Source organism: Oncorhynchus mykiss, chromosome Y (assembly GCF_013265735.2).
Source record: "Oncorhynchus mykiss isolate Arlee chromosome Y, USDA_OmykA_1.1, whole genome shotgun sequence".
Classification (NCBI taxonomy): domain Eukaryota; kingdom Metazoa; phylum Chordata; class Actinopteri; order Salmoniformes; family Salmonidae; genus Oncorhynchus; species Oncorhynchus mykiss.
Genome location: NC_048593.1, coordinates 46,046,867 through 46,073,075, shown reverse-complemented (window position 1 = coordinate 46,073,075; position 26,209 = coordinate 46,046,867). Strand labels below are relative to the sequence as shown.

The following is a 26,209-nucleotide window of genomic DNA, read 5'->3' as shown; positions in this document are numbered from 1 at the left end:
CACAAGACATGTCACCAGAGGTGTCTTCACAGTCCCCAAGTCCAGAACAGACTATGGGAGGAGCACAGTACTACATAGAGCCATGACTACATGGAACTCTATTCCACAGTACTACATAGAGCCATGACTACATGGAACTCTATTCCACAGTACTACATAGAGCCATGACTACATGGAACTCTATTCCACAGTACAACATAGAGCCATGACTACATGGAACTCTATTCCACAGTACTACATAGACATTAACAGTCTGAAGCTGTTTTTCAGTCTCTCCCTCACCTCCTCCCTGTAGGCCGTCTCGTCGTTGTTGGTAATCAAGCCTACCACTGTAGTGTCATCTGCAAACTTGATGATTGAGTTGGAGGCGTGCATGGCCACGCAGTCGTGGGTGAACAGGGAGTACAGGAGAGGGCTCAGAACGCACCCTTGTGGGGCCCCAGTGTTGAGGATCAGCGGGGTGGAGATGTTGTTTCCTACCTTCACCACCTGGGAGCAGCTCGTCAGAAAGTCCAGGACCCAGTTGCACAGGGTGGGGTTGAGACACAGGGCCTCCAACTTAATGAATAGTTTGGAGGGTACTATGGTGTTGAATGCTGAGCTGTAGTTGATGAACAGCATTCTCACGTAGGTATTCCTCTTGTCCAGGTGGGATAAGGAAGTATGCAGTGTGATGGCGATTGTGTCGTCTGTTGGAGTTGGAGTTCCAGTTTTCCCAGAAGTGGTTTGATTCTATGGATTCTTCAATCACTCTGTTTTCTGACATGCTGTTCCTCATTCTTTCTTTGTGTATTTCTGTTTTAGTGTTTCACCATAGTGAAGGTCTTCTGGTTTTTTGGTTGGATATGTTTCTCCATTTCTTTCTTAGGTTTATGCATTCTTCATCAGAGGTCAAATATACTATTTAGGCTTTATTCTGCCAACTTTACACCTTCACTATCGCAGTGAAACGTTTGTAGTTTTGGGGTATTTTTCTACACCACTGCATCAGACTTCATCATTTTGTAAATGTTATCTTTATTTAACTAGGCAAGTCCGTTAAGAACAAATTCTTATTTTCAATGACGACCTTGGAACAGTGGGGTTAACTGCCAGAACAGAATATTTTTACCTTGTCAGCTCAGGGATTCAATCTTGCAACCTTCTGGTTACTAGTCCAACCCTCTAACCATTAGGCTACCTGCCACCCCTCCACTCTAACCACTAGGATACCTGCCACCCCTCCACTCTAACCATTAGGCTATCTGCCGCCCCTCCACACTAACCACTAGGCTGCCTGCCGCCCCTCCACTCTAACCACTAGGCTACCTGCCGTCCCTCTACTCTAACCACTAGGCTACCTGCCGCCCCTCCCCTTTAACCACTAGGCTACCTGCCGCCCCTCCGCTCTAACCACTAGGCTACCTGCCGTCCCTCTACTCTAACCACTAGGCTACCTGCCGCCCCTCCCCTTTAACCACTAGGCTACCTGCCGCCCCTCCGCTCTAACCACTAGGCTACCTGCCGCCCCTCCGCTCTAACCACTAGGCTACCTGCCGCCCCTCCACTCTAACCACTAGGCTACCTGCCGCCCCTCCACTCTAACCACTAGGCTACCTGCCGCCCCTCCACTCTAACCACTAGGCTACCTGCCACCCCTCCACTCTAACCACTAGGATACCTGCCACGCCTCCACTCTAACCACTAGGCTACCTGCCGCCCCTCCACTCTAACCACTAGGCTACCTGCCGCCCCTCCACTCTAACCACTAGGCTACCTGCCGCCCCTCCACTCTAACCACTAGGCTACCTGCCACCCCTCCACTCTAACCACTAGGATACCTGCCACGCCTCCACTCTAACCACTAGGCTACCTGCCGCCCCTCCACTCTAACCACTAGGCTACCTGCCGCCCCTCCACTCTAACCACTAGGCTATCTTCTCTAACCACTAGGCTACCTGCCGCCCCTCCACTCTAACCACTAGGCTACCTGCCGCCCCTCCACTCTAACCACTAGGCTACCTGCTCTAACCATTAGGCTACCTGCCGGCCCTCCACTCTAACCACTAGTCTACCTGCCACCCCAGCATTTCTTAATATTATTTTGTTCCTTTGACTTCGATGTCTCATGGTTGATTATTGCTCTGTTCAAGTAGGCTGTGATTTTTCTGTGATCTGATTGGTTGGGCTGACTGGGAACACTCAGAGAGACTTTGGGTTGGTGATAAAGTAGTCTACAGCAATGTTCCCTCTAAGCTGCGCGCATGCGCTACCACTCACTTCCTCCAGGACTGCCTCTCACTTCCTCCAGGACTACCACTCACTTCCTCCAGGACTACCACTCACTTCCTCCAGGACTACCGCTCACTTCCTCCAGGACTGCCTCTCACTTCCTCCAGGACTACCGCTCACTTCCTCCAGGACTACCGCTCACTTCCTCCAGGACTGCCTCTCACTTCCTCCAGGACTACCGCTCACTTCCTCCAGGACTACCACTCACTTCCTCCAGGACTACCACTCACTTCCTCCAGGACTACCACTCACTTCCTCCAGGACTACCACTCACTTCCTCCAGGACTACCACTCACTTCCTCCAGGACTGCCTCTCACTTCCTCCAGGACTACCGCTCACTTCCTCCAGGACTACCGCTCACTTCCTCCAGGACTACCGCTCACTTCCTCCAGGACTGCCGCTCACTTCCTCCAGGACTGCCGCTCACTTCCTCCAGGACTGCCGCTCACTTCCTCCAGGACTGCCGCTCACTTCCTCCAGGACTGCCTCTCACTTCCTCCAGGACTGCCACTCACTTCCTCCAGGACTACCACTCACTTCCTCCAGGACTGCCACTCACTTCCTCCAGGACTGCCTCTCACTTCCTCCAGGACTGCCTCTCACTTCCTCCAGGACTGCCACTCACTTCCTCCAGGACTGCCACTCACTTCCTCCAGGACTACCACTCACTTCCTCCAGGACTGCCTCTCACTTCCTCCAGGACTGCCACTCACTTCCTCCAGGACTGCCGCTCACTTCCTCCAGGACTGCCTCTCACTTCCTCCAGGACTGCCACTCACTTCCTCCAGGACTACCACTCACTTCCTCCAGGACTGCCTCTCACTTCCTCCAGGACTACAGCGCAAAGATGAAAGAGAATGAACGTCATTGAGTTCGACCCCATTAGTTTTTCATACAGATCAATGTTTTTTCTGTGATCTAATCAATATTTTATCAGCCCCTTTTCAATGCATCAAACCAAAACCCATATAACTTCGCAAGATTGAGTCTGTGATTTTGTTGTAGGCAGAGCCAGAGCGTAATGGAAGTAGAATTCTATTGGCTGGGGTAGCCCACGAGTGAATGCTCTTTTCAGATCAGTTCAGAGCACAGAGCACATCATTGTGCCTGTATTAATTATGATATGGCTGGGGGACCCTAGTTGGTCCTCAGACAGCAGCTCCAGGGTGTTTGAACACCAGAGTGTTTTGGACAAAAGTTTCTTCCCATCAATGTATTTTTACATTTGAGTCAATGAGGAGCACAATCGCTGGCTTTGGTGTGTCCTCAGTGGGAGTGGGGGTGTTGTTAGGAGGGCTACCCGCGGAGCTGACAGGGGTGTTCCTCTGTTAGCTGGGCTGTGTGGTCCTCTGTTAGCTGGGCTGTGTGGTCCTCTGTTAGCTGGGCTATGTGTTCCTCTGTTAGCTGGGCTGTGTTCCTCTCTCTCCTCAAGTTCTTTCACCTCAGACTGGAGTGCAGCCTGCTCTCCCAGATGGCTGTCTATCTCCCCCTTCAGCCCTCTGGGTACTGTAGGGGGGGTGTTGTGCTGGTCCGTTTTGTGTGTCTGTTCTGTTTGGATTATGTGGACAAGCTCTCTGAGCTCCACCACGTCTCTCTCCAGCTCTCTGAGCTCCACCATGTCTCTCTCCAGCTCTCTGAGCTCCACCACGTCTCTCTCCAGCTCTCTGAGCTCCACCACGTCTCTCTCCAGCTCTCTGAGCTCAACCATGTCTCTCTCCAGCTCTCTGAGCTCCACCACGTCTCTCTCCAGCTCTCTGAGCTCCACCATGTCTCTCTCCAATTCTCTGAGCTCCACCACGTCTCTCTCCAGCTCTCTGAGCTCCACCATGTCTCTCTGAGCTCCACCACGTCTCTCTCCAGCTCTCTGAGCTCCACCATGTCTCTCTCCAGCTCTCTGAGCTCCACCATGTCTCTCTCCAGCTCTGAGCTCCACCACGTCTCTCTCCAGCTCTCTGAGCTCCACCATGTCTCTCTCAAACTCTCTGAGCTCCACCATGTCTCTCTCCAGCTCTCTGAGCTCCACCATGTCTCTCTCCAGCTCTCTGAGCTCCACCATGTCTCTCTCCAGCTCTCTGAGCTCCACCATGTCTCTCTCCAGCTCTCTGAGCTCCACCATGTCTCTCTCCAGCTCTCTGAGCTCCACCATGTCTCTCTCCAACTCTCTGAGCTCCACCATGTCTCTCTCCAGCTCTCTGAGCTCCACCATGTCTCTCTCCAGCTCTCTGAGCTCCACCATGTCTCTCTCCAGCTCTCTGAGCTCTACCACGTCTCTCTCCAGCTCTCTGAGCTCCACCATGTCTCTCTCCAGCTCTCTGAGCTCCACCACGTCTCTCTCCAACTCTCTGAGCTCCACCACGTCTCTCTCCAGCTCTCTGAGCTCCACCACGTCTCTCTCCAGCTCTCTGAGCTCCACCACGTCTCTCTCCAGCTCTCTGAGCTCCACCACGTCTCTCTGAGCTCCACCATGTCTCTCTCCAGCTCTCTGAGCTCAACCATGTCTCTCTCCAGCTCTGTGAATATATCCCTCTCAATGATGGAGGAGCAGTGCAGTTGTGGGACCTGGGTGTGTTCAGTGCTGTTGGGGGGGGGGGGGGGGGGGGGTGACTCTCCTCGTCTGCAGGACAGTTTTGAAGAGGTGTGATCAGACTCGCTTGGGGAGTTGTCACCAAGAGAAAGCTTCTCCTGCCGTGCTCTCTCTTTTGATTCTGTGGAAGTCCTTTTGCAAATGTTTGAAGTGGCCCTCCTCCAACACGGTTCTATATTTGTACAGGTTGACAGAGGGCGTCTGAGGGTCCTCGTTTTCCAGTGTTCTGATGTCCCGCCAACACCTTCTCTCTTAAAAAGAGGGGTAGTGTGCTCTTATAGCGGTGTGCCATGCCCAGGGAAGGTCCGTGTGACAGATGAATAGGTTGCTTACGTACCCATTGTTGTTGCAGTCAGCAAAAAGTGTCTCCAGATTGTCCATGAGGAGTTTCTATTTGTACTCTTTCCGTGCCTTGTCATTTTTCATATCCAAAGGGTACTGTACTGTGGTGACTACTGCACAGAGGGAAGCCATGGAAAAGGGGGCCAAAGAGGCCTCTGCATTTGGGTGGTGGGGGGGGGGGGGGGGGGGGGGGGGGTTCTGCTGCCATGTTTGGGCCCAGGGGCTTCACAGCTCTCACTTTACACTTAAGTGCTAATTAATGTTGCTGCTGGGTCTGTTCTTTCCAAGCTTGGTAGCCTTTTAATTTAGCATTCAGTCTTTATAAAGTTAAATATCTAGAGATGTATTGGCATGTTGTTTTCATTCAAGGCTTTCGAAGTAGCTTCAGACTGAAGGTTTCGTACTCAGTTACAGGTTGGATGGATATTTTCATGTTTCAGTTTGCTTGTTGTTGGTTTGTCGGAAAGTTGGCTGGATAATCCTTGGTAGTAAAAATCCTAATTAGGTTATTTTGTCCAAGATCAGGGTGTAGGTTTACACTTTGGATTGGATTGGTCCTTGTCAAAAAAATGTCTCTGTCGCTGTGGCTCTGTGTCTCTGTCTCTGAAGCTCTGTCTCTGAAGCTCTGTCTCTGAAGCTCTGTCTCTGTGGCTCTGTCTCTGTGGCTCTGTCTCTGTGGCTCTGTCTCTGTGGCTCTGTCTCTGAGGCTCTGTCTCTGTGACTCTCTGTGACTCTGTGGCTCTGTCTCTGAAGCTCTGTCTCTGTGACTCTGTCTCTGTGGCTCTGTCTCTGAGGCTCTGTGACTCTGTCTCTGTGACTCTGTCTCTGTGACTCTGTCTCTGTGGCTCTGTCTCTGTGGCTCTGTCTCACTATGTCACAGTGGAACCATCATCATGTTGTATATAACTGACAGTAATACACAGTGGAATCATCATCATGTTGTTGTATATAACTGACAGTAATACACAGTGGAACCATCATCATGTTGTATATAACTGACAGTAATACACAGTGGAACCATCATCATGTTGTTGTATATAACTGACAGTAATACACAGTGGAACCATCATCATGTTGTATATAACTGACAGTAATACACAGTGGAACCATCATCATGTTGTTGTATATAACTGACAGTAATACACAGTGGAACCATCATCATGTTGTATATAACTGACAGTAATACACAGTGGAACCACCATCATGTTGTTGTATATAACTGACAGTAATACACAGTAGAACCATCATCATCATGTTGTTGTATATAACTGACAGTAATACACAGTGGAACCATCATCATGTTGTTGTATATAACTGACAGTAATACACAGTAGAACCATCATCATCATGTTGTTGTTTATAACTGACAGTAATACATAGTGGAACCATCATCATGTTGTATATAACTGACAGTAATACATAGTGGAACCATCATCATGTTGTATATAACTGACAGTAATACACAGTGGAACCATCATCATGTTGTTGTATATAACTGACAGTAATACACAGTGGAACCATCATCATGTTGTATATAACTGACAGTAATACACAGTGGAACCATCATCATGTTGTTGTATATAACTGACAGTATTACACAGTGGAACCATCATCATGTTGTTGTATATAACTGACAGTAATACACAGTGGAACCATCATCATGTTGTTGTATATAACTGACAGTAATACACAGTGGAACCATCATCATGTTGTTGTATATAACTGACAGTAATACACAGTGGAACCATCATCATGTTGTATATAACTGACAGTAATACACAGTGGAACCATCATCATGTTGTTGTATATAACTGACAGTAATACACAATGGAACCATCATCATGTTGTATATAACTGACAGTAATACACAGTGGAACCATCATCATGTTGTATATAACTGACAGTAATACATAGTGGAACCATCATCATGTTGTATATAACTGACAGTAATACACAGTGGAACCATCATCATGTTGTATATAACTGACAGTAATACACAGTGGAGCCATCATCATGTTGTATATAACTGACAGTAATACACAGTGGAACCATCATCATGTTGTTGTATATAACTGACAGTAATACACAGTGGAACCATCATCATGTTGTTGTATATAACTGACAGTAATACACAGTGGAACCATCATCATGTTGTATATAACTGACAGTAATACACAGTGGAACCATCATCATGTTGTTGTATATAACTGACAGTAATACACAGTAGAACCATCATCATCATGTTGTTGTATATAACTGACAGTAATACATAGTGGAACCATCATCATGTTGTTGTATATAACTGACAGTAATACATAGTGGAACCATCATCATGTTGTATATAACTGACAGTAATACACAGTGGAACCATCATCATGTTGTTGTATATAACTGACAGTAATACACAGTGGAACCATCATCATGTTGTATATAACTGACAGTAATACACAGTGGAACCATCATCATGTTGTTGTATATAACTGACAGTAATACACAGTGGAACCATCATCATGTTGTTGTATATAACTGACAGTAATACACAGTGGAACCATCATCATGTTGTATATAACTGACAGTAATACACAGTGGAACCATCATCATGTTGTATATAACTGACAGTAATACACAGTGGAACCATCATCAGGTTGTATATAACTGACAGTAATACACAGTGGAACCATCATCATGCTGTTGTATATAACTGACAGTAATACATAGTGGAACCATCATCATGTTGTTGTATATAACTGACAGTAATACACAGTGGAACCATCATCATGTTGTATATAACTGACAGTAATACACAGTGGAACCATCATCATGTTGTATATAACTGACAGTAATACACAGTGGAACCATCATCATGTTGTATATAACTGACAGTAATACACAGTGGAACCATCATCATGTTGTTGTATATAACTGACAGTAATACACAGTAGAACCATCATCATCATGTTGTTGTTTATAACTGACAGTAATACATAGTGGAACCATCATCATGTTGTTGTATATAACTGACAGTAATACACAGTGGAACCATCATCATGTTCTATATAACTGACAGTAATACACAGTGGAACCATCATCATGTTGTTGTATATAACTGACAGTAATACACAGTGGAACCATCATCATGTTGTATATAACTGACAGTAATACACAGTGGAACCATCATCATGTTGTTGTATATAACTGACAGTAATACACAGTGGAACCATCATCATGTTGTATATAACTGACAGTAATACACAGTGGAACCATCATCATGTTGTTGTATATAACTGACAGTAATACACAGTGGAACCATCATCATGTTGTATATAACTGACAGTAATACACAGTGGAACCATCATCATGTTGTTGTATATAACTGACAGTAATACACAGTGGAACCATCATCATGTTGTATATAACTGACAGTAATACACAGTGGAACCATCATCATGTTGTATATAACTGACAGTAATACACAGTGGAACCATCATCATGTTGTTGTATATAACTGACAGTAATACACAGTGGAACCATCATCATGTTGTTGTATATAACTGACAGTAATACACAGTGGAACCATCATCATGTTGTTGTATATAACTGACAGTAATACACAGTGGAACCATCATCATGTTGTTGTATATAACTGACAGTAATACACAGTGGAACCATCATCATGTTGTTGTATATAACTGACAGTAATACACAGTGGAACCATCATCATGTTGTTGTATATAACTGACAGTAATACACAGTGGAACCATCATCATGTTGTATATAACTGACAGTAATACACAGTGGAACCATCATCATGTTGTTGTATATAACTGACAGTAATACACAGTGGAACCATCATCATGTTGTATATAACTGACAGTAATACATAGTGGAACCATCATCATGTTGTATATAACTGACAGTAATACACAGTGGAACCATCATCATGTTGTATATAACTGACAGTAATACACAGTGGAACCATCATCATGTTGTTGTATATAACTGACAGTAATACACAGTGGAACCATCATCATGTTGTTGTATATAACTGACAGTAATACACAGTGGAACCATCATCATGTTGTATATAACTGACAGTAACACACAGTGGAACCATCATCATGTTGTTGTATATAACTGACAGTAATACACAGTGGAACCATCATCATGTTGTTGTATATAACTGACAGTAATACACAGTGGAACCATCATCATGTTGTATATAACTGACAGTAATACACAGTGGAACCATCATCATGTTGTACCTGACATGATGACTCCTTGCTGTCCCCAGTCCACCTGACTGTGCTGCTGCTCCAGTTTCAACTATTCTGCCTTATTATTATTCGACCATGCTGGTCATTTATGAACATTTGAACATCTTGACCATGTTTTGTTATAATCTCCACCCGGCACAGCCAGAAGAGGACTGGCCACCCCACATAGCCTGGTTCCTCTCTAGGTTTCTTCCTAGGTTTTGGCCTTTCTAGGGAGTTTTTCCTAGCCACCGTGCTTCTTCACCTGCATTGCTTGCTGTTTGGGGTTTTAGGCTGGGTTTCTGTACAGCACTTTGAGATATCAGCTGATGTACGAAGGGCTATATAAAATAAATTTGATTGATTGATAAAATAAATTTGATTGATTGATGTTGATGTATATAACTGACAGTAATACACAGTGGAACCATCATCATGTTGTTCTATATCTTAGCCTTGTGATCCGTTCTATACATCTGTTGTTTGTCATGTAGGTTGTAAGGGGTGTATCTTGGCTATAAAAGACCTTTGTACTTTTGTCTCTTTGCTCTCAACAAATAATTTGATCGTGAGTCATCGACCAGCCATGACCATCATTATCGTAGAGACTCAATCTATTCACTTTACATGTGTGTGTTGTATTGACCTGCTCCCTTATTATTAAGTGAATAAAGATTTAGTTTAAGTGTAATTCTGACTTGATAAGTTTGTCTCTCTTCATTTGATAGTAAAGCAATTAACCACCACAGGTTTCTCCCTCAGCCAGAATAATTCACCGCTTTATGTTATTAGTAAATCCGCAGAAGTTTGGGAAATGATTGAGAAATTTTCTTGAAAAAATATTGTTTTATGTGGGAGTATTTCTCATAGTAGAGGAGGAGGTGCATCTCTGTCTCTACCCGTTCAGTGACCAGATAGTGTCAAGTTCTGACCTTAGTTCCTTTGTTTTGTCTTTGTTTTAGTATGGTCAGGGCGTGAGTTGGGTGGGTTGTCTATGTTAGTTTGTCTATGATTTTCTATTTCTGTGTTTGGCCTGATATGGTTGTCAATCAGAGGCAGCTGTCAATCGTTGTCCCTGTTTGGTCCCATTGGCCCATTGTACATGTTTAACTATGGTATTCCCTCATTTGAAGGAGTGTCTGCTGGTCTGATTCATGACCTGTCCTCTCTCTCTTCTCTCCTCACCTGTCCTCTCTCTCTTCTCTCCTCACCTGTCCTCTCTCACTCTCTCTTCTCTCCTCACCTGTCCTCTCTCTCTCTCTCTTCTCTCCTCACCTGTCCTCTCTCTTCTCTCCTCACCTGTCCTCTCTCTCCTCTCCTCACCTGTCCTCTCTCTCCTCATCTCACCTGTCCTCTCTCTCTCTCTTCTCTCCTCACCTGTCCTCTCTCTCCTCTCCTCACCTGTCCTCTCTCTCCTCTCCTTACCTGTCCTCTCTCTCCTCATCTCACCTGTCCTCTCTCTCTCTCTTCTCTCCTCACCTGTCCTCTCCTCACCTGTCCTCTCTCTTTCTCTCCTTCTCTCCAGGTGGTGGATGTGGATGAGAACCTGTTCTCTCCATACTTCTCTGAGTTTGCTGTGCGGGGCAGTGTGAAGGAGAACAGCAGAGTAGGGACCAGTGTCCTGGTGGTCAGTGCTAGAGACGAGGGGGGAGACGAGGGGGTCATCAGGTACTCTGTCAGAGGAGGCAGTGGGATCGGCAGCTTCTCCATCGATGAGGAAACAGGTATGCGCCATGATAAGTTCCTGTAAAGGTGTCAGCATGCTTCAGGTTAACTGAAACCCTGCATTATCAGCATATTCTACAGAAATATACCTGTTACAGGTGTTCTTACCTTCAACAGTGTTATCCTGTGATCAAAGCCATCACTGTTTTGTGGTTATTGGTTCTGTAAAAATGTTAGCTAACGGGTTAGCAATTAGCATGTTTGACATTTCAGTGGAAATACTACATCCCGTATTATCGGTTATTGGCCACCTGACTAGTTTGTTGTAATTGAACTCTTTTGTTAACCCACTGTTCCTAGACCAGTTAAACCCACTGTTCCTAGGCCTGTTAACCCACTGTTCCTAGACCAGTTAAACCCACTGTTCCTAGACCAGTTAACCCACTGTTCCTAGACCAGTTAACCCACTGTTCCTAGACCAGTTAACCCACTGTTCCTAGACCAGTTAACCCACTGTTCCTAGACCAGTTAAACCCACTGTTCCTAGACCAGTTAACCCACTGTTCCTAGACCAGTTAACCCACTGTTCCTAGACCAGTTAACCCCACTGTTCCTAGACCAGTTAACCCACTGTTCCTAGACCAGTTAAACCCACTGTTCCTAGACCAGTTAACCCACTGTTCCTAGACCAGTTAACCCCACTGTTCCTAGGCCGGTTAACCCACTGTTCCTAGACCAGTTAAACCCACTGTTCCTAGACCAGTTAACCCACTGTTCCTAGACCAGTAACACCCACTGTTCCTAGACCAGTTAACCCACTGTTCCTAGACCAGTTAACCCACTGTTCCTAGACCAGTTAACCCACTGTTCCTAGACCAGTTAACCCACTGTTCCTAGACCAGTTAACCCCACTGTTCCTAGACCAGTTAACCCACTGTTCCTAGACCAGTTAACCCACTGTTCCTAGACCAGTTAACCCACTGTTCCTAGACCAGTTAACCCACTGTTCCTAGACCAGTTAACCCACTGTTCCTAGACCAGTTAACCCACTGTTCCTAGACCAGTTAACCCACTGTTCCTAGGCTGTCGTTGTAAATAAGAATTTGTTCTTAATTAACTTGCCTAGTTAAAATAAAGGTAAACATAAAAAAATACAAAAAAAAAAAAAAAAGAGGCACCAACCTCGAATATTTACTAGATAGTTGACCAGTTGCCTTCCGGTTAAAATAAATGAATCTTGCCCGTCAACTTTTCATTGCGTAGCCCGGTGCTCCCACCTGGTTCTTCAACGACATTTTCTTCAGTGTTGCAGCTAAATAAGGTCTCATAATTTGTTTTATAGATGAATCTTATGTTTTGAGAAAGTAGATAACAGTTTAATAATAAAATATAAATGACTTTGAATAATTTACGTCAAATAAAAGTTTAATTCCAGTGACGTGCATTAACATAAAAAATGAAAACACTGTTGGAGTTTGTGTGGCAGAGAAAAGTAAACGAAATAATACACAGATGGGCTGAATAAATAAATAGATCATATTTTAGACAATAAATAATTGCATATGAAAACAAACAATAAAATCTCGACTTCCATCACAATAAAATACAGCTCCCCCGTCACCTCTGGATCCCCCTGCAGTGGAACCAGTGCTGACAGAAGTCACTGCAGTGGAACCAGTGCTGACAGAAATCACTGCAGTGAAACCAGTGCTGACAGAAATCACTGCAGTGAAACCAGTGCTGACAGAAATAACTGCACACCCCTGCAGTGGAACCAGTGCTGACAGAAGTCACTGCAGTGGAACCAGTGCTGACAGAAATCACTGCAGTGAAACCAGTGCTGACAGAAATCACTGCAACTCCCCTGCAGTGGAACCAGTGCTGACAGAAGTCACTGCAGTGGAACCAGTGCTGACAGAAGTCATTGCAGTGGAACCAGTGCTGACAGATATCACTGCACACCCCTGCAGTGGAACCAGTGCTGACAGAAATCACTGCAGACTCCTGGCACCTCAGACTCACACTTCCGCTAGGAGCTAGCAGGCGGATCACGCTGCCCACAGAGAGCACAGCAGGTGGCGTCTTCAAATTAAAGAACATGGTTTGTAAATCTAGAGCTACTACAGCAACAAAAGTAACTGATACAACCGAGAGAGAGAAAAAACAACAGATTCTGAAGAAACTGAGGGTGGTACCATGTGTGCGACCACGGGCGGTGCCACGGGCGGTGCCACGGGCGGTGCCACGGGCGGTGCCCTGGGACTAGGACTTGGACTGGGACTGGGACTGGGACGGGGACTTTGTCATTATGGGGTATTGTGTGTACATTGAATAACAAAAAAAACATTTTAGAATAAGGCTGTAACGTAACAAAATGTGGAAAAAGTCAAGGGGTCTGAACTTTCGGAAGGCACTGTATCATACTGTGTATTCTATTTGATCTGGCTTAAGATCCTATTCTGGATTTGACAAACTCTGCATTGTTGAGGAAGAGATAGTAAGTATTTATTTCACTGTACTGTTTACACCTTACGGCATCCCGTGCACTTGACAAATAAACTTTGATTTGATATAATACAAGTTTAGAGGAACATTGTAGAGTTGACCCAGAACAGCCAGATTTGAGACATGAAGTGTGTTTGTTTATAGTACTTTTGCCTTTGGTGACAGGGTGTAAGGAGTGATGAGGTGTTTCTTTATGTGTAGAGTGATGAGGTGTTTATGTGAGGAGTGATGAGGGGTTTATGTATAGAGTGATGAGGGGTTTATGTGTAGAGTGATGAGGGGTTTATGTGTAGAGTGATGAGGTGTTTATGTGAGGAGTGATGAGGTGTTTATGTGAGGAGTGATGAGGGGTTTATGTGTAGAGTGATGAGGGGTTTATGTGTAGAGTGATGAGGTGTTTATGTGAGGAGTGATGAGGGGTTTATGTGTAGAGTGATGAGGTGTTTCTTTATGTGTGGAGTGATGAGGTGTTTATGTGAGGAGTGATGAGGTGTTTCTTTACGTGAGGAGTGATGAGGTGTTTCTTTACGTGAGGAGTGATGAGGTGTTTCTTTACATGAGGAGTGATGAGGTGTTTATGTGAGGAGTGATGAGGTGTTTCTTTACGTGAGGAGTGATGAGGTGTTTCTTTACATGAGGAGTGATGAGGTGTTTATGTGAGGAGTGATAGGTAAGGTAATGAGGTCATGTAGACTATAAGGTAATGTAGCCCATAGGGTAATGCAGACTATAAGGTACTGTGGGTTCCTTCTGAAACAGGAGGAACCTTCTGGGCACAGCCGTCAGTTCAATGCGAAATCACATTGATTATTTTGGTTAAAATTATGTGGAAACTATGTTGATTGAACAATGGTTTTCCCAGTGGAAAGAGTGCTTGTGTGTGTTTGTGTGATAGTGTGCGTGTGTGTGATAATGTGTGTTTGTTTGAAAGTATGTGTAAGTGTGAGTGAGTGAGTGAGTGAGTGAGTGAGTGAGTGAGTGAGTGAGTGAGTGAGTGAGTGTGTGTGTGTGTGATCAGCACTGATTTTCCATGGGAGATCAATCAACAATCGAGGGCAGAGGGCAGAGAAACGAAAGACGAGACAATTGGAGAGAGACGAGAGGAGAGAGAGGAGGGGAGAGAGACCAGAGGAGAGAGACGAGGGGAGAGAGACCAGAGGAGAGAAGGGGAGATAAGGGGAGCAAAGGGGAGAGGAAGAGAGAGACGAGAGGAGAGAGACGAGAGGAGAGAGACGAGAGGAGAGAGACGAGAGGAGAGAGACGAGAGGAGAGAGACGAGAGGAGAGAGACGAGAGGAGAGAGACCAGAGGAGAGAGGCCAGAGGAGAGAGACAAGAGGAGAGAGGAGAGAGGCGAGAGGAGAGAGACCAGAGGAGAGAGACCAGAGGAGAGAGACCAGAGGAGAGAAGGGGGGCAAAGGGGAGATAGAGGAGAGAGACGAGAGGAGAGAGACCAGAGGAGAGAGACCAGAGGAGAGAGGCGAGAGGAGAGAGACAAGAGGAGAGAGACCAGAGAGACGAGAGGAGAGAGACCAGAGGAGTGAGACGAGAGGAGAGAGACCAGAGGAGAGAGACCAGAGAGACGAGAGGAGAGAGGCGAGAGGAGAGAGGCGAGAGGAGAGAGGCGAGAGGAGAGAGGCGAGAGGAGAGAGGCGAGAGGAGAGAGACGAGAGGAGAGAGACCAGAGGAGAGAGACCAGAGGAGAGAGACCAGAGGAGAGAGACCAGAGGAGAGAGACCAGAGGAGAGAGACGAGAGGAGAGAGACCAGAGGAGAGAGACCAGAGGAGAGAGACCAGAGGAGAGAGGCGAGAGGAGAGAGGCGAGAGGAGAGAGGCGAGAGGAGAGAGGAGAGAGGCGAGAGGAGAGAGGCGAGAGGAGAGAGGCGAGAGGCGAGAGGAGAGAGGCGAGAGGAGAGAGGCCAGAGGAGAGAGACGAGAGGAGAGAGACGAGACCAGAGGAGAGAGACCAGAGGAGAGAGACCAGAGGAGAGAGACCAGAGGAGAGAGACCAGAGGAGAGAAGGGGACAGAGATGAGAGGAGAGAGACGAGAGGAGAGAGACGAGACGAGAGGAGAGAGACGAGAGGAGAGAGACGAGAGGAGAGAGACGAGAGGAGAGAGACGAGAGGAGAGAGACGAGAGGAGAGAGACGAGAGGAGAGAGACGAGAGGAGAGAGACGAGAGGAGAGAGACGAGAGGAGAGAGACGAGAGGAGAGAGACCAGAGGAGAGAGACCAGAGGAGAGAGACCAGAGGAGAGAGACCAGAGGAGAGAGACCAGAGGAGAGAGACAGATCAACCTCAAGGTGCTGCCAGTTGAGGTGATGGCTGTGTCATAGAATGTCCTAACAGCTAACCACAGCAGCTGATCACTGAGAGAGAGATGGCTGTGTCATAGAATGTCCTAACAGCCAACCACAGCAGCTGATCACTGAGAGAGAGATGGCTGTTTCATAGAATGTCCTAACAGCCAACCACAGCAGCTGATCACTGAGCGAGAGATGGCTGTGTCATAGATCATTTTGGAGGCAGCACATAGAGAGACTGGTTAAATAGACCATGTTGGAGCATAGAGAGACTGGTTAAATAGACCATGTTGGAGCATAGAGAGACTGGTTTAATAGACCATGTTGGAGGCAGCACATAGAGAGACTGGTTTAATAGACCATGTTGGAGCATAGAGAGACTGGTTAAATAGACCATGTTGGAGGCAGCACATAGAGAGACTGATTAAATAGACCATGTTGGAGGCAGCACATAGAGAGACTGGTTAAATAGACCATGTTGGAGCATAGAGAGACTGGTTTAATAGACCATGTTGGAGCATAGAGAGACTGGTTTAATAGACCATGTTGGAGCATAGAGAGACTGGTTAAATAGACCATGTTGGAGCATAGAGAGACTGGTTAAATAGACCATGTTGGAGCATAGAGAGACCAGAGGAGGAGAGACTGGTTAAATAGGAGGAGAGACTGGTTAAATAGACCATGTTGGAGGCAGCACATAGAGAGACTGGTTAAATAGACCATGTTGGAGGCAGCACATAGAGAGACTGATTAAATAGACCATGTTGGAGGCAGCACATAGAGAGACTGGTTAAATAGACCATGTTGGAGCATAGAGAGACTGGTTTAATAGACCATGTTGGAGCATAGAGAGACTGGTTAAATAGACCATGTTGGAGCATAGAGAGACTGGTTAAATAGACCATGTTGGAGCATAGAGAGACTGGTTAAATAGACCATGTTGGAGGCAGCACATAGAGAGACTGGTTAAATAGACCATGTTGGAGCATAGAGAGACTGGTTACATAGACCATGTTGGAGCATAGAGAGACTGGTTTAATAGACCATGTTGGAGCATAGAGAGACTGGTTAAATAGACCATGTTGGAGACAGCACATAGAGAGACTGGTTAAATAGACCATGTTGGAGCATAGAGAGACTGGTTTAATAGACCATGTTGGAGCATAGAGAGACTGGTTTAATAGACCATGTTGGAGCATAGAGAGACTGGTTAAATAGACCATGTTGGAGCATAGAGAGACTGGTTTAATAGACCATGTTGGAGCATAGAGAGACTGGTTAAATAGACCATGTTGGAGCATAGAGAGACTGGTTAAATAGATCATGTTGGAGGCAGCACATAGAGAGACTGGTTAAATAGACCATGTTGGAGCATAGAGAGACTGGTTAAATAGACCATGTTGGAGCATAGAGAGACTGGTTACATAGACCATGTTGGAGCATAGAGAGACTGGTTTAATAGACCATGTTGGAGCATAGAGAGACTGGTTAAATAGACCATGTTGGAGACAGCACATAGAGAGACTGGTTAAATAGACCATGTTGGAGCATAGAGAGACTGGTTTAATAGACCATGTTGGAGCATAGAGAGACTGGTTTAATAGACCATGTTGGAGCATAGAGAGACTGGTTAAATAGACCATGTTGGAGCATAGAGAGACTGGTTAAATAGACCATGTTGGAGGCAGCACATAGAGAGACTGGTTAAATAGACCATGTTGGAGGCAGCACATAGAGAGACTGATTAAATAGACCATGTTGGAGCATAGAGAGACTGGTTAAATAGACCATGTTGGAGCATAGAGAGACTGGTTAAATAGACCATGTTGGAGCATAGAGAGACTGGTTAAATAGACCATGTTGGAGCATAGAGAGACTGATTAAATAGACCATGTTGGAGCATAGAGAGACTGGTTAAATAGACCATGTTGGAGCATAGAGAGACTGGTTAAATAGACCATGTTGGAGGCAGCACATAGAGAGACTGATTAAATAGACCATGTTGGAGGCAGCACATAGAGAGACTGGTTAAATAGACCATGTTGGAGCATAGAGAGACTGGTTAAATAGACCATGTTGGAGGCAGCACATAGAGAGACTGGTTAAATAGACCATGTTGGAGTATAGAGAGACTGGTTAAATAAACCATGTTGGAGGCAGCACATAGAGAGACTGGTTAAATAGACCATGTTGGAGCATAGAGAGACTGGTTAAATAGACCATGTTGGAGCATAGAGAGACTGGTTAAATAGACCATGTTGGAGGCAGCCCATAGAGAGACTGGTTAAATAGACCATGTTGGAGCATAGAGAGACTGGTTAAATAGACCATGTTGGAGCATAGAGAGACTGGTTTAATAGACCATGTTGGAGCATAGAGAGACTGGTTTAATAGACCATGTTGGAGGCAGCACATAGAGAGACTGTTTAAATAGACCATGTTGGAGGCAGCACATAGAGAGACTGGTTAAATAGACCATGTTGGAGCATAGAGAGACTGGTTAAATAGACCATGTTGGAGGCAGCACATAGAGAGACTGGTTAAATAGACCATGTTGGAGCATAGAGAGGCTGGTTAAATAGACCATGTTGGAGGCAGCACATAGAGAGACTGGTTAAATAGACCATGTTGGAGCATAGAGAGACTGGTTAAATAGACCATGTTGGAGCATAGAGAGACTGATTAAATAGACCATGTTGGAGGCAGCATATAGAGAGACTGGTTTAATAGACCATGTTGGAGCATAGAGAGACTGGTTAAATAGACCATGTTGGAGGCAGCACATAGAGAGACTGATTAAATAGACCATGTTGGAGCATAGAGAGACTGGTTAAATAGACCATGTTGGAGGCAGCACATAGAGAGACTGGTTAAATAGACCATGTTGGAGCATAGAGAGACTGGTTAAATAGACCATGTTGGAGCATAGAGAGACTGGTTAAATAGACCATGTTGGAGCATAGAGAGACTGGTTAAATAGACCATGTTGGAGCATAGAGAGACTGGTTAAATAGACCATGTTGGAGGCAGCACATAGAGAGACTGGTTAAATAGACCATGTTGGAGCATAGAGAGACTGTTTAAATAGACCATGTTGGAGCATAGAGAGACTGGTTTAATAGACCATGTTGGAGGCAGCACATAGAGAGACTGGTTAAATAGACCATGTTGGAGCATAGAGAGACTGGTTAAATAGACCATGTTGGAGCATAGAGAGACTGGTTTAATAGACCATGTTGGAGCATAGAGAGACTGGTTTAATAGACCATGTTGGAGCATAGAGAGACTGGTTAAATAGACCATGTTGGAGCATAGAGAGACTGGTTAAATAGACCATGTTGGAGCATAGAGAGACTGGTTTAATAGACCATGTTGGAGCATAGAGAGACTGGTTTAATAGACCATGTTGGAGCATAGAGAGACTGGTTTAATAGACCATGTTGGAGCATAGAGAGACTGGTTAAATAGACCATGTTGGAGCATAGAGAGACTGGTTAAATAGACCATGTTGGAGGCAGCACATAGAGAGACTGGTTAAATAGACCATGTTGGAGCATAGAGAGACTGGTTAAATAGACCATGTTGGAGCATAGAGAGACTGGTTAAATAGACCATGTTGGAGCATAGAGAGACTGGTTTAATAGACCATGTTGGAGCATAGAGAGACTGGTTTAATAGACCATGTTGGAGCATAGAGAGACTGGTTTAATAGACCATGTTGGAGCATAGAGAGACTGGTTTAATAGACCATGTTGGAGCATAGAGAGACTGGTTAAATAGACCATGTTGGAGCATAGAGAGACTGGTTTAATAGACCATGTTGGAGGCAGCACATAGAGAGACTGGTTAAATAGACCATGTTGGAGCATAGAGAGACTGGTTTAATAGACCATGTTGGAGGCAGCATATAGAGAGACTGGTTAAATAGAACATGTTGGAGCATAGAGAGACTGGTTTAATAGACCATGTTGGAGCATAGAGAGACTGGTTCAATAGACCATGTTGGAGCATAGAGAGACTGGTTTAATAGACCATGTTGGAGCATAGAGAGACTGGTTTAATAGACCATGTTGGAGCATAGAGAGACTGGTTAAATAGACCATGTTGGAGCATAGAGAGACTGGTTAAATAGACCATGTTGGAGCATAGAGAGACTGGTTAAATAGACCATGTTGGAGCATAGAGAGACTGGTTTAATAGACCATGTTGGAGGCAGCACATAGAGAGACTGTTTAAATAGACCATGTTGGAGGCAGCACATAGAGAGACTGGTTAAATAGACCATGTTGGAGGCAGCACATAGAGAGACTGTTTAAATAGACCATGTTGGAGGCAGCACATAGAGAGGCTGGTTAAATAGACCATGTTGGAGCATAGAGAGACTGGTTAAATAGACCATGTTGGAGCATAGAGAGACTGGTTAAATAGACCATGTTGGAGCATAGAGAGACTGGTTAAATAGACCATGTTGGAGCATAGAGAGACTGGTTAAATAGACCATGTTGGAGCATAGAGAGACTGGTTTAATAGACCATGTTGGAGCATAGAGAGACTGGTTTAATAGACCATGTTGGAGCATAGAGAGACTGGTTAAATAGACCATGTTGGAGCATAGAGAGACTGGTTAAATAGACCATGTTGGAGCATAGAGAGACTGGTTAAATAGACCATGTTGGAGCATAGAGAGACTGGTTAAATAGACCATGTTGGAGGCAGCACATAGAGAGACTGGTTAAATAGACCATTTTGGAGCATAGAGAGACTGGTTAAATAGACCATGTTGGAGCATAGAGAGACTGGTTTAATAGACCATGTTGGAGCATAGAGAGACTGGTTAAATAGACCATGTTGGAGCATAGAGAGACTGGTTAAATAGACCATGTTGGAGCATAGAGAGACTGGTTAAATAGACCATGTTGGAGGCAGCACATAGAGAGACTGGTTAAATAGACCATGTTGGAGCATAGAGAGACTGGTTAAATAGACCATGTTGGAGGCAGCACATAGAGAGACTGGTTAAATAGACCATGTTGGAGCATAGAGAGACTGGTTTAATAGACCATGTTGGAGGCAGCACATAGAGAGACTGGTTTAATAGACCATGTTGGAGGCAGCATATAGAGAGACTGGTTTAATAGACCATGTTGGAGCATAGAGAGACTGATTAAATAGACCATGTTGGAGGCAGCACATAGAGAGACTGGTTAAATAGACCATGTTGGAGGCAGCACATAGAGAGACTGGTTAAATAGACCATGTTGGAGCATAGAGAGACTGGTTAAATAGACCATGTTGGAGCATAGAGAGACTGGTTAAATAGACCATGTTGGAGGCAGCACATAGAGAGACTGGTTAAATAGACCATGTTGGAGCATAGAGAGACTGGTTTAATAGACCATGTTGGAGGCAGCATATAGAGAGACTGGTTAAATAGACCATGTTGGAGCATAGAGAGACTGGTTAAATAGACCATGTTGGAGCATAGAGAGACTGGTTAAATAGACCATGTTGGAGCATAGAGAGACTGGTTAAATAGACCATGTTGGAGCATAGAGAGACTGGTTTAATAGACCATGTTGGAGCATAGAGAGACTGGTTAAATAGACCATGTTGGAGCATAGAGAGACTGATTAAATAGACCATGTTGGAGGCAGCACATAGAGAGAATGGTTAAATAGACCATGTTGGAGCATAGAGAGACTGGTTAAATAGACCATGTTGGAGCATAGAGAGACTGATTAAATAGACCATGTTGGAGGCAGCATATAGAGAGACTGGTTTAATAGACCATGTTGGAGCATAGAGAGACTGGTTAAATAGACCATGTTGGAGGCAGCACATAGAGAGACTGATTAAATAGACCATGTTGGAGCATAGAGAGACTGGTTAAATAGACCATGTTGGAGGCAGCACATAGAGAGACTGGTTAAATAGACCATGTTGGAGCATAGAGAGACTGGTTAAATAGACCATGTTGGAGCATAGAGAGACTGGTTAAATAGACCATGTTGGAGCATAGAGAGACTGGTTAAATAGACCATGTTGGAGCATAGAGAGACTGGTTAAATAGACCATGTTGGAGGCAGCACATAGAGAGACTGGTTAAATAGACCATGTTGGAGCATAGAGAGACTGTTTAAATAGACCATGTTGGAGCATAGAGAGACTGGTTTAATAGACCATGTTGGAGGCAGCACATAGAGAGACTGGTTAAATAGACCATGTTGGAGCATAGAGAGACTGGTTAAATAGACCATGTTGGAGCATAGAGAGACTGGTTTAATAGACCATGTTGGAGCATAGAGAGACTGATTTAATAGACCATGTTGGAGCATAGAGAGACTGGTTTAATAGACCATGTTGGAGCATAGAGAGACTGGTTAAATAGACCATGTTGGAGCATAGAGAGACTGGTTAAATAGACCATGTTGGAGCATAGAGAGTCTGGTTTAATAGACCATGTTGGAGCATAGAGAGACTGGTTTAATAGACCATGTTGGAGCATAGAGAGACTGGTTTAATAGACCATGTTGGAGCATAGAGAGACTGGTTAAATAGACCATGTTGGAGCATAGAGAGACTGGTTAAATAGACCATGTTGGAGCATAGAGAGACTGGTTAAATAGACCATGTTGGAGGCAGCACATAGAGAGACTGGTTAAATAGACCATGTTGGAGCATAGAGAGACTGGTTAAATAGACCATGTTGGAGCATAGAGAGACTGGTTAAATAGACCATGTTGGAGCATAGAGAGACTGGTTTAATAGACCATGTTGGAGCATAGAGAGACTGGTTTAATAGACCATGTTGGAGCATAGAGAGACTGGTTTAATAGACCATGTTGGAGCATAGAGAGACTGGTTAAATAGACCATGTTGGAGCATAGAGAGACTGGTTAAATAGACCATGTTGGAGCATAGAGAGACTGGTTTAATAGACCATGTTGGAGGCAGCACATAGAGAGACTGGTTAAATAGACCATGTTGGAGCATAGAGAGACTGGTTTAATAGACCATGTTGGAGGCAGCATATAGAGAGACTGGTTAAATAGAACATGTTGGAGCATAGAGAGACTGGTTTAATAGACCATGTTGGAGCATAGAGAGACTGGTTCAATAGACCATGTTGGAGCATAGAGAGACTGGTTTAATAGACCATGTTGGAGCATAGAGAGACTGGTTTAATAGACCATGTTGGAGCATAGAGAGACTGGTTTAATAGACCATGTTGGAGCATAGAGAGACTGGTTAAATAGACCATGTTGGAGCATAGAGAGACTGGTTTAATAGACCATGTTGGAGGCAGCACATAGAGAGACTGGTTAAATAGACCATGTTGGAGCATAGAGAGACTGGTTTAATAGACCATGTTGGAGCATAGAGAGACTGGTTTAATAGACCATGTTGGAGCATAGAGAGACTGGTTAAATAGACCATGTTGGAGCATAGAGAGACTGGTTAAATAGACCATGTTGGAGCATAGAGAGACTGGTTAAATAGACCATGTTGGAGCATAGAGAGACTGGTTTAATAGACCATGTTGGAGGCAGCACATAGAGAGACTGTTTAAATAGACCATGTTGGAGGCAGCACATAGAGAGACTGGTTAAATAGACCATGTTGGAGGCAGCACATAGAGAGACTGTTTAAATAGACCATGTTGGAGGCAGCACATAGAGAGGCTGGTTAAATAGACCATGTTGGAGCATAGAGAGACTGGTTAAATAGACCATGTTGGAGCATAGAGAGACTGGTTAAATAGACCATGTTGGAGCATAGAGAGACTGGTTAAATAGACCATGTTGGAGCATAGAGAGACTGGTTAAATAGACCATGTTGGAGCATAGAGAGACTGGTTTAATAGACCATGTTGGAGCATAGAGAGACTGGTTTAATAGACCATGTTGGAGCATAGAGAGACTGGTTAAATAGACCATGTTGGAGCATAGAGAGACTGGTTAAATAGACCATGTTGGAGCATAGAGAGACTGGTTAAATAGACCATGTTGGAGCATAGAGAGACTGGTTAAATAGACCATGTTGGAGGCAGCACATAGAGAGACTGGTTAAATAGACCATTTTGGAGCATAGAGAGACTGGTTAAATAGACCATGTTGGAGCATAGAGAGACTGGTTAAATAGACCATGTTGGAGCATAGAGAGACTGGTTAAATAGACCATGTTGGAGCATAGAGAGACTGGTTAAATAGACCATGTTGGAGGCAGCACATAGAGAGACTGGTTAAATAGACCATGTTGGAGCATAGAGAGACTGGTTTAATAGACCATGTTGGAGGCAGCATATAGAGAGACTGGTTAAATAGACCATGTTGGAGCATAGAGAGACTGGTTAAATAGACCATGTTGGAGCATAGAGAGACTGGTTAAATAGACCATGTTGGAGCATAGAGAGACTGGTTAAATAGACCATGTTGGAGCATAGAGAGACTGGTTTAATAGACCATGTTGGAGCATAGAGAGACTGGTTAAATAGACCATGTTGGAGCATAGAGAGACTGATTAAATAGACCATGTTGGAGGCAGCACATAGAGAGACTGGTTAAATAGACCATGTTGGAGCATAGAGAGACTGGTTTAATAGACCATGTTGGAGGCAGCACATAGAGAGACTGATTAAATAGACCATGTTGGAGCATAGAGAGACTGGTTAAATAGACCATGTTGGAGCATAGAGATACTGGTTTAATAGACCATGTTGGAGCATAGAGAGACTGGTTTAATAGACCATGTTGGAGGCAGCACATAGAGAGACTGATTAAATAGACCATGTTGGAGCATAGAGAGACTGGTTAAATAGACCATGTTGGAGCATAGAGAGACTGGTTTAATAGACCATGTTGGAGCATAGAGAGACTGGTTAAATAGACCATGTTGGAGCATAGAGAGACTGGTTAAATAGACCATGTTGGAGGCAGCACATAGAGAGACTGGTTAAATAGACCATGTTGGAGCATAGAGAGACTGGTTAAATAGACCATGTTGGAGGCAGCACATAGAGAGACTGTTTAAATAGACCATGTTGGAGGCAGCACATAGAGAGACTGGTTAAATAGACCATGTTGGAGGCAGCACATAGAGAGACTGTTTAAATAGACCATGTTGGAGGCAGCACATAGAGAGGCTGGTTAAATAGACCATGTTGGAGCATAGAGAGACTGGTTAAATAGACCATGTTGGAGCATAGAGAGACTGGTTAAATAGACCATGTTGGAGCATAGAGAGACTGGTTTAATAGACCATGTTGGAGCATAGAGAGACTGGTTAAATAGACCATGTTGGAGCATAGAGAGACTGGTTAAATAGACCATGTTGGAGCATAGAGAGACTGGTTAAATAGACCATGTTGGAGGCAGCACATAGAGAGACTGGTTAAATAGACCATGTTGGAGCATAGAGAGACTGGTTAAATAGACCATGTTGGAGCATAGAGAGACTGGTTAAATAGACCATGTTGGAGGCAGCACATAGAGAGACTGGTTAAATAGACCATGTTGGAGCATAGAGAGACTGGTTTAATAGACCATGTTGGAGCATAGAGAGACTGGTTAAATAGACCATGTTGGAGCATAGAGAGACTGATTAAATAGACCATGTTGGAGGCAGCACATAGAGAGACTGGTTAAATAGACCATGTTGGAGCATAGAGAGACTGGTTTAATAGACCATGTTGGAGGCAGCACATAGAGAGACTGATTAAATAGACCATGTTGGAGCATAGAGAGACTGGTTAAATAGACCATGTTGGAGCATAGAGAGACTGGTTTAATAGACCATGTTGGAGCATAGAGAGACTGGTTTAATAGACCATGTTGGAGGCAGCACATAGAGAGACTGATTAAATAGACCATGTTGGAGCATAGAGAGACTGGTTAAATAGACCATGTTGGAGCATAGAGAGACTGGTTTAATAGACCATGTTGGAGCATAGAGAGACTGGTTTAATAGACCATGTTGGAGGCAGCACATAGAGAGACTGATTAAATAGACCATGTTGGAGCATAGAGAGACTGGTTAAATAGACCATGTTGGAGCATAGAGAGACTGGTTAAATAGATCATGTTCGAGCATAGAGAGACTGGTTAAATAGACCATATTGGAGCATAGAGAGACTGTTTAAATAGACCATGTTGGAGCATAGAGAGACTGGTTAAATAGACCATGTTGGAGCATAGAGAGACTGGTTTAATAGACCATGTTGGAGCATAGAGAGACTGGTTTAATAGACCATGTTGGAGCATAGAGAGACTGGTTAAATAGACCATGTT

The 26,209-nt window shown here is 44.5% G+C and overlaps 1 protein-coding gene across 1 annotated transcript in view; it reads left to right on the top strand.

Moving 5' to 3' along the window:
* LOC110510923 (protocadherin Fat 3) overlaps positions 1-26,209 on the top strand; it is a 313,201-nt gene that overhangs the window by 44,993 nt on the left and 241,999 nt on the right. The window contains exon 17 of the mRNA XM_036967730.1: positions 10,977-11,175. Coding sequence (XP_036823625.1) covers positions 10,977-11,175 — 199 coding nt within the window. The remainder of the gene's footprint in view (positions 1-10,976; positions 11,176-26,209) is intronic.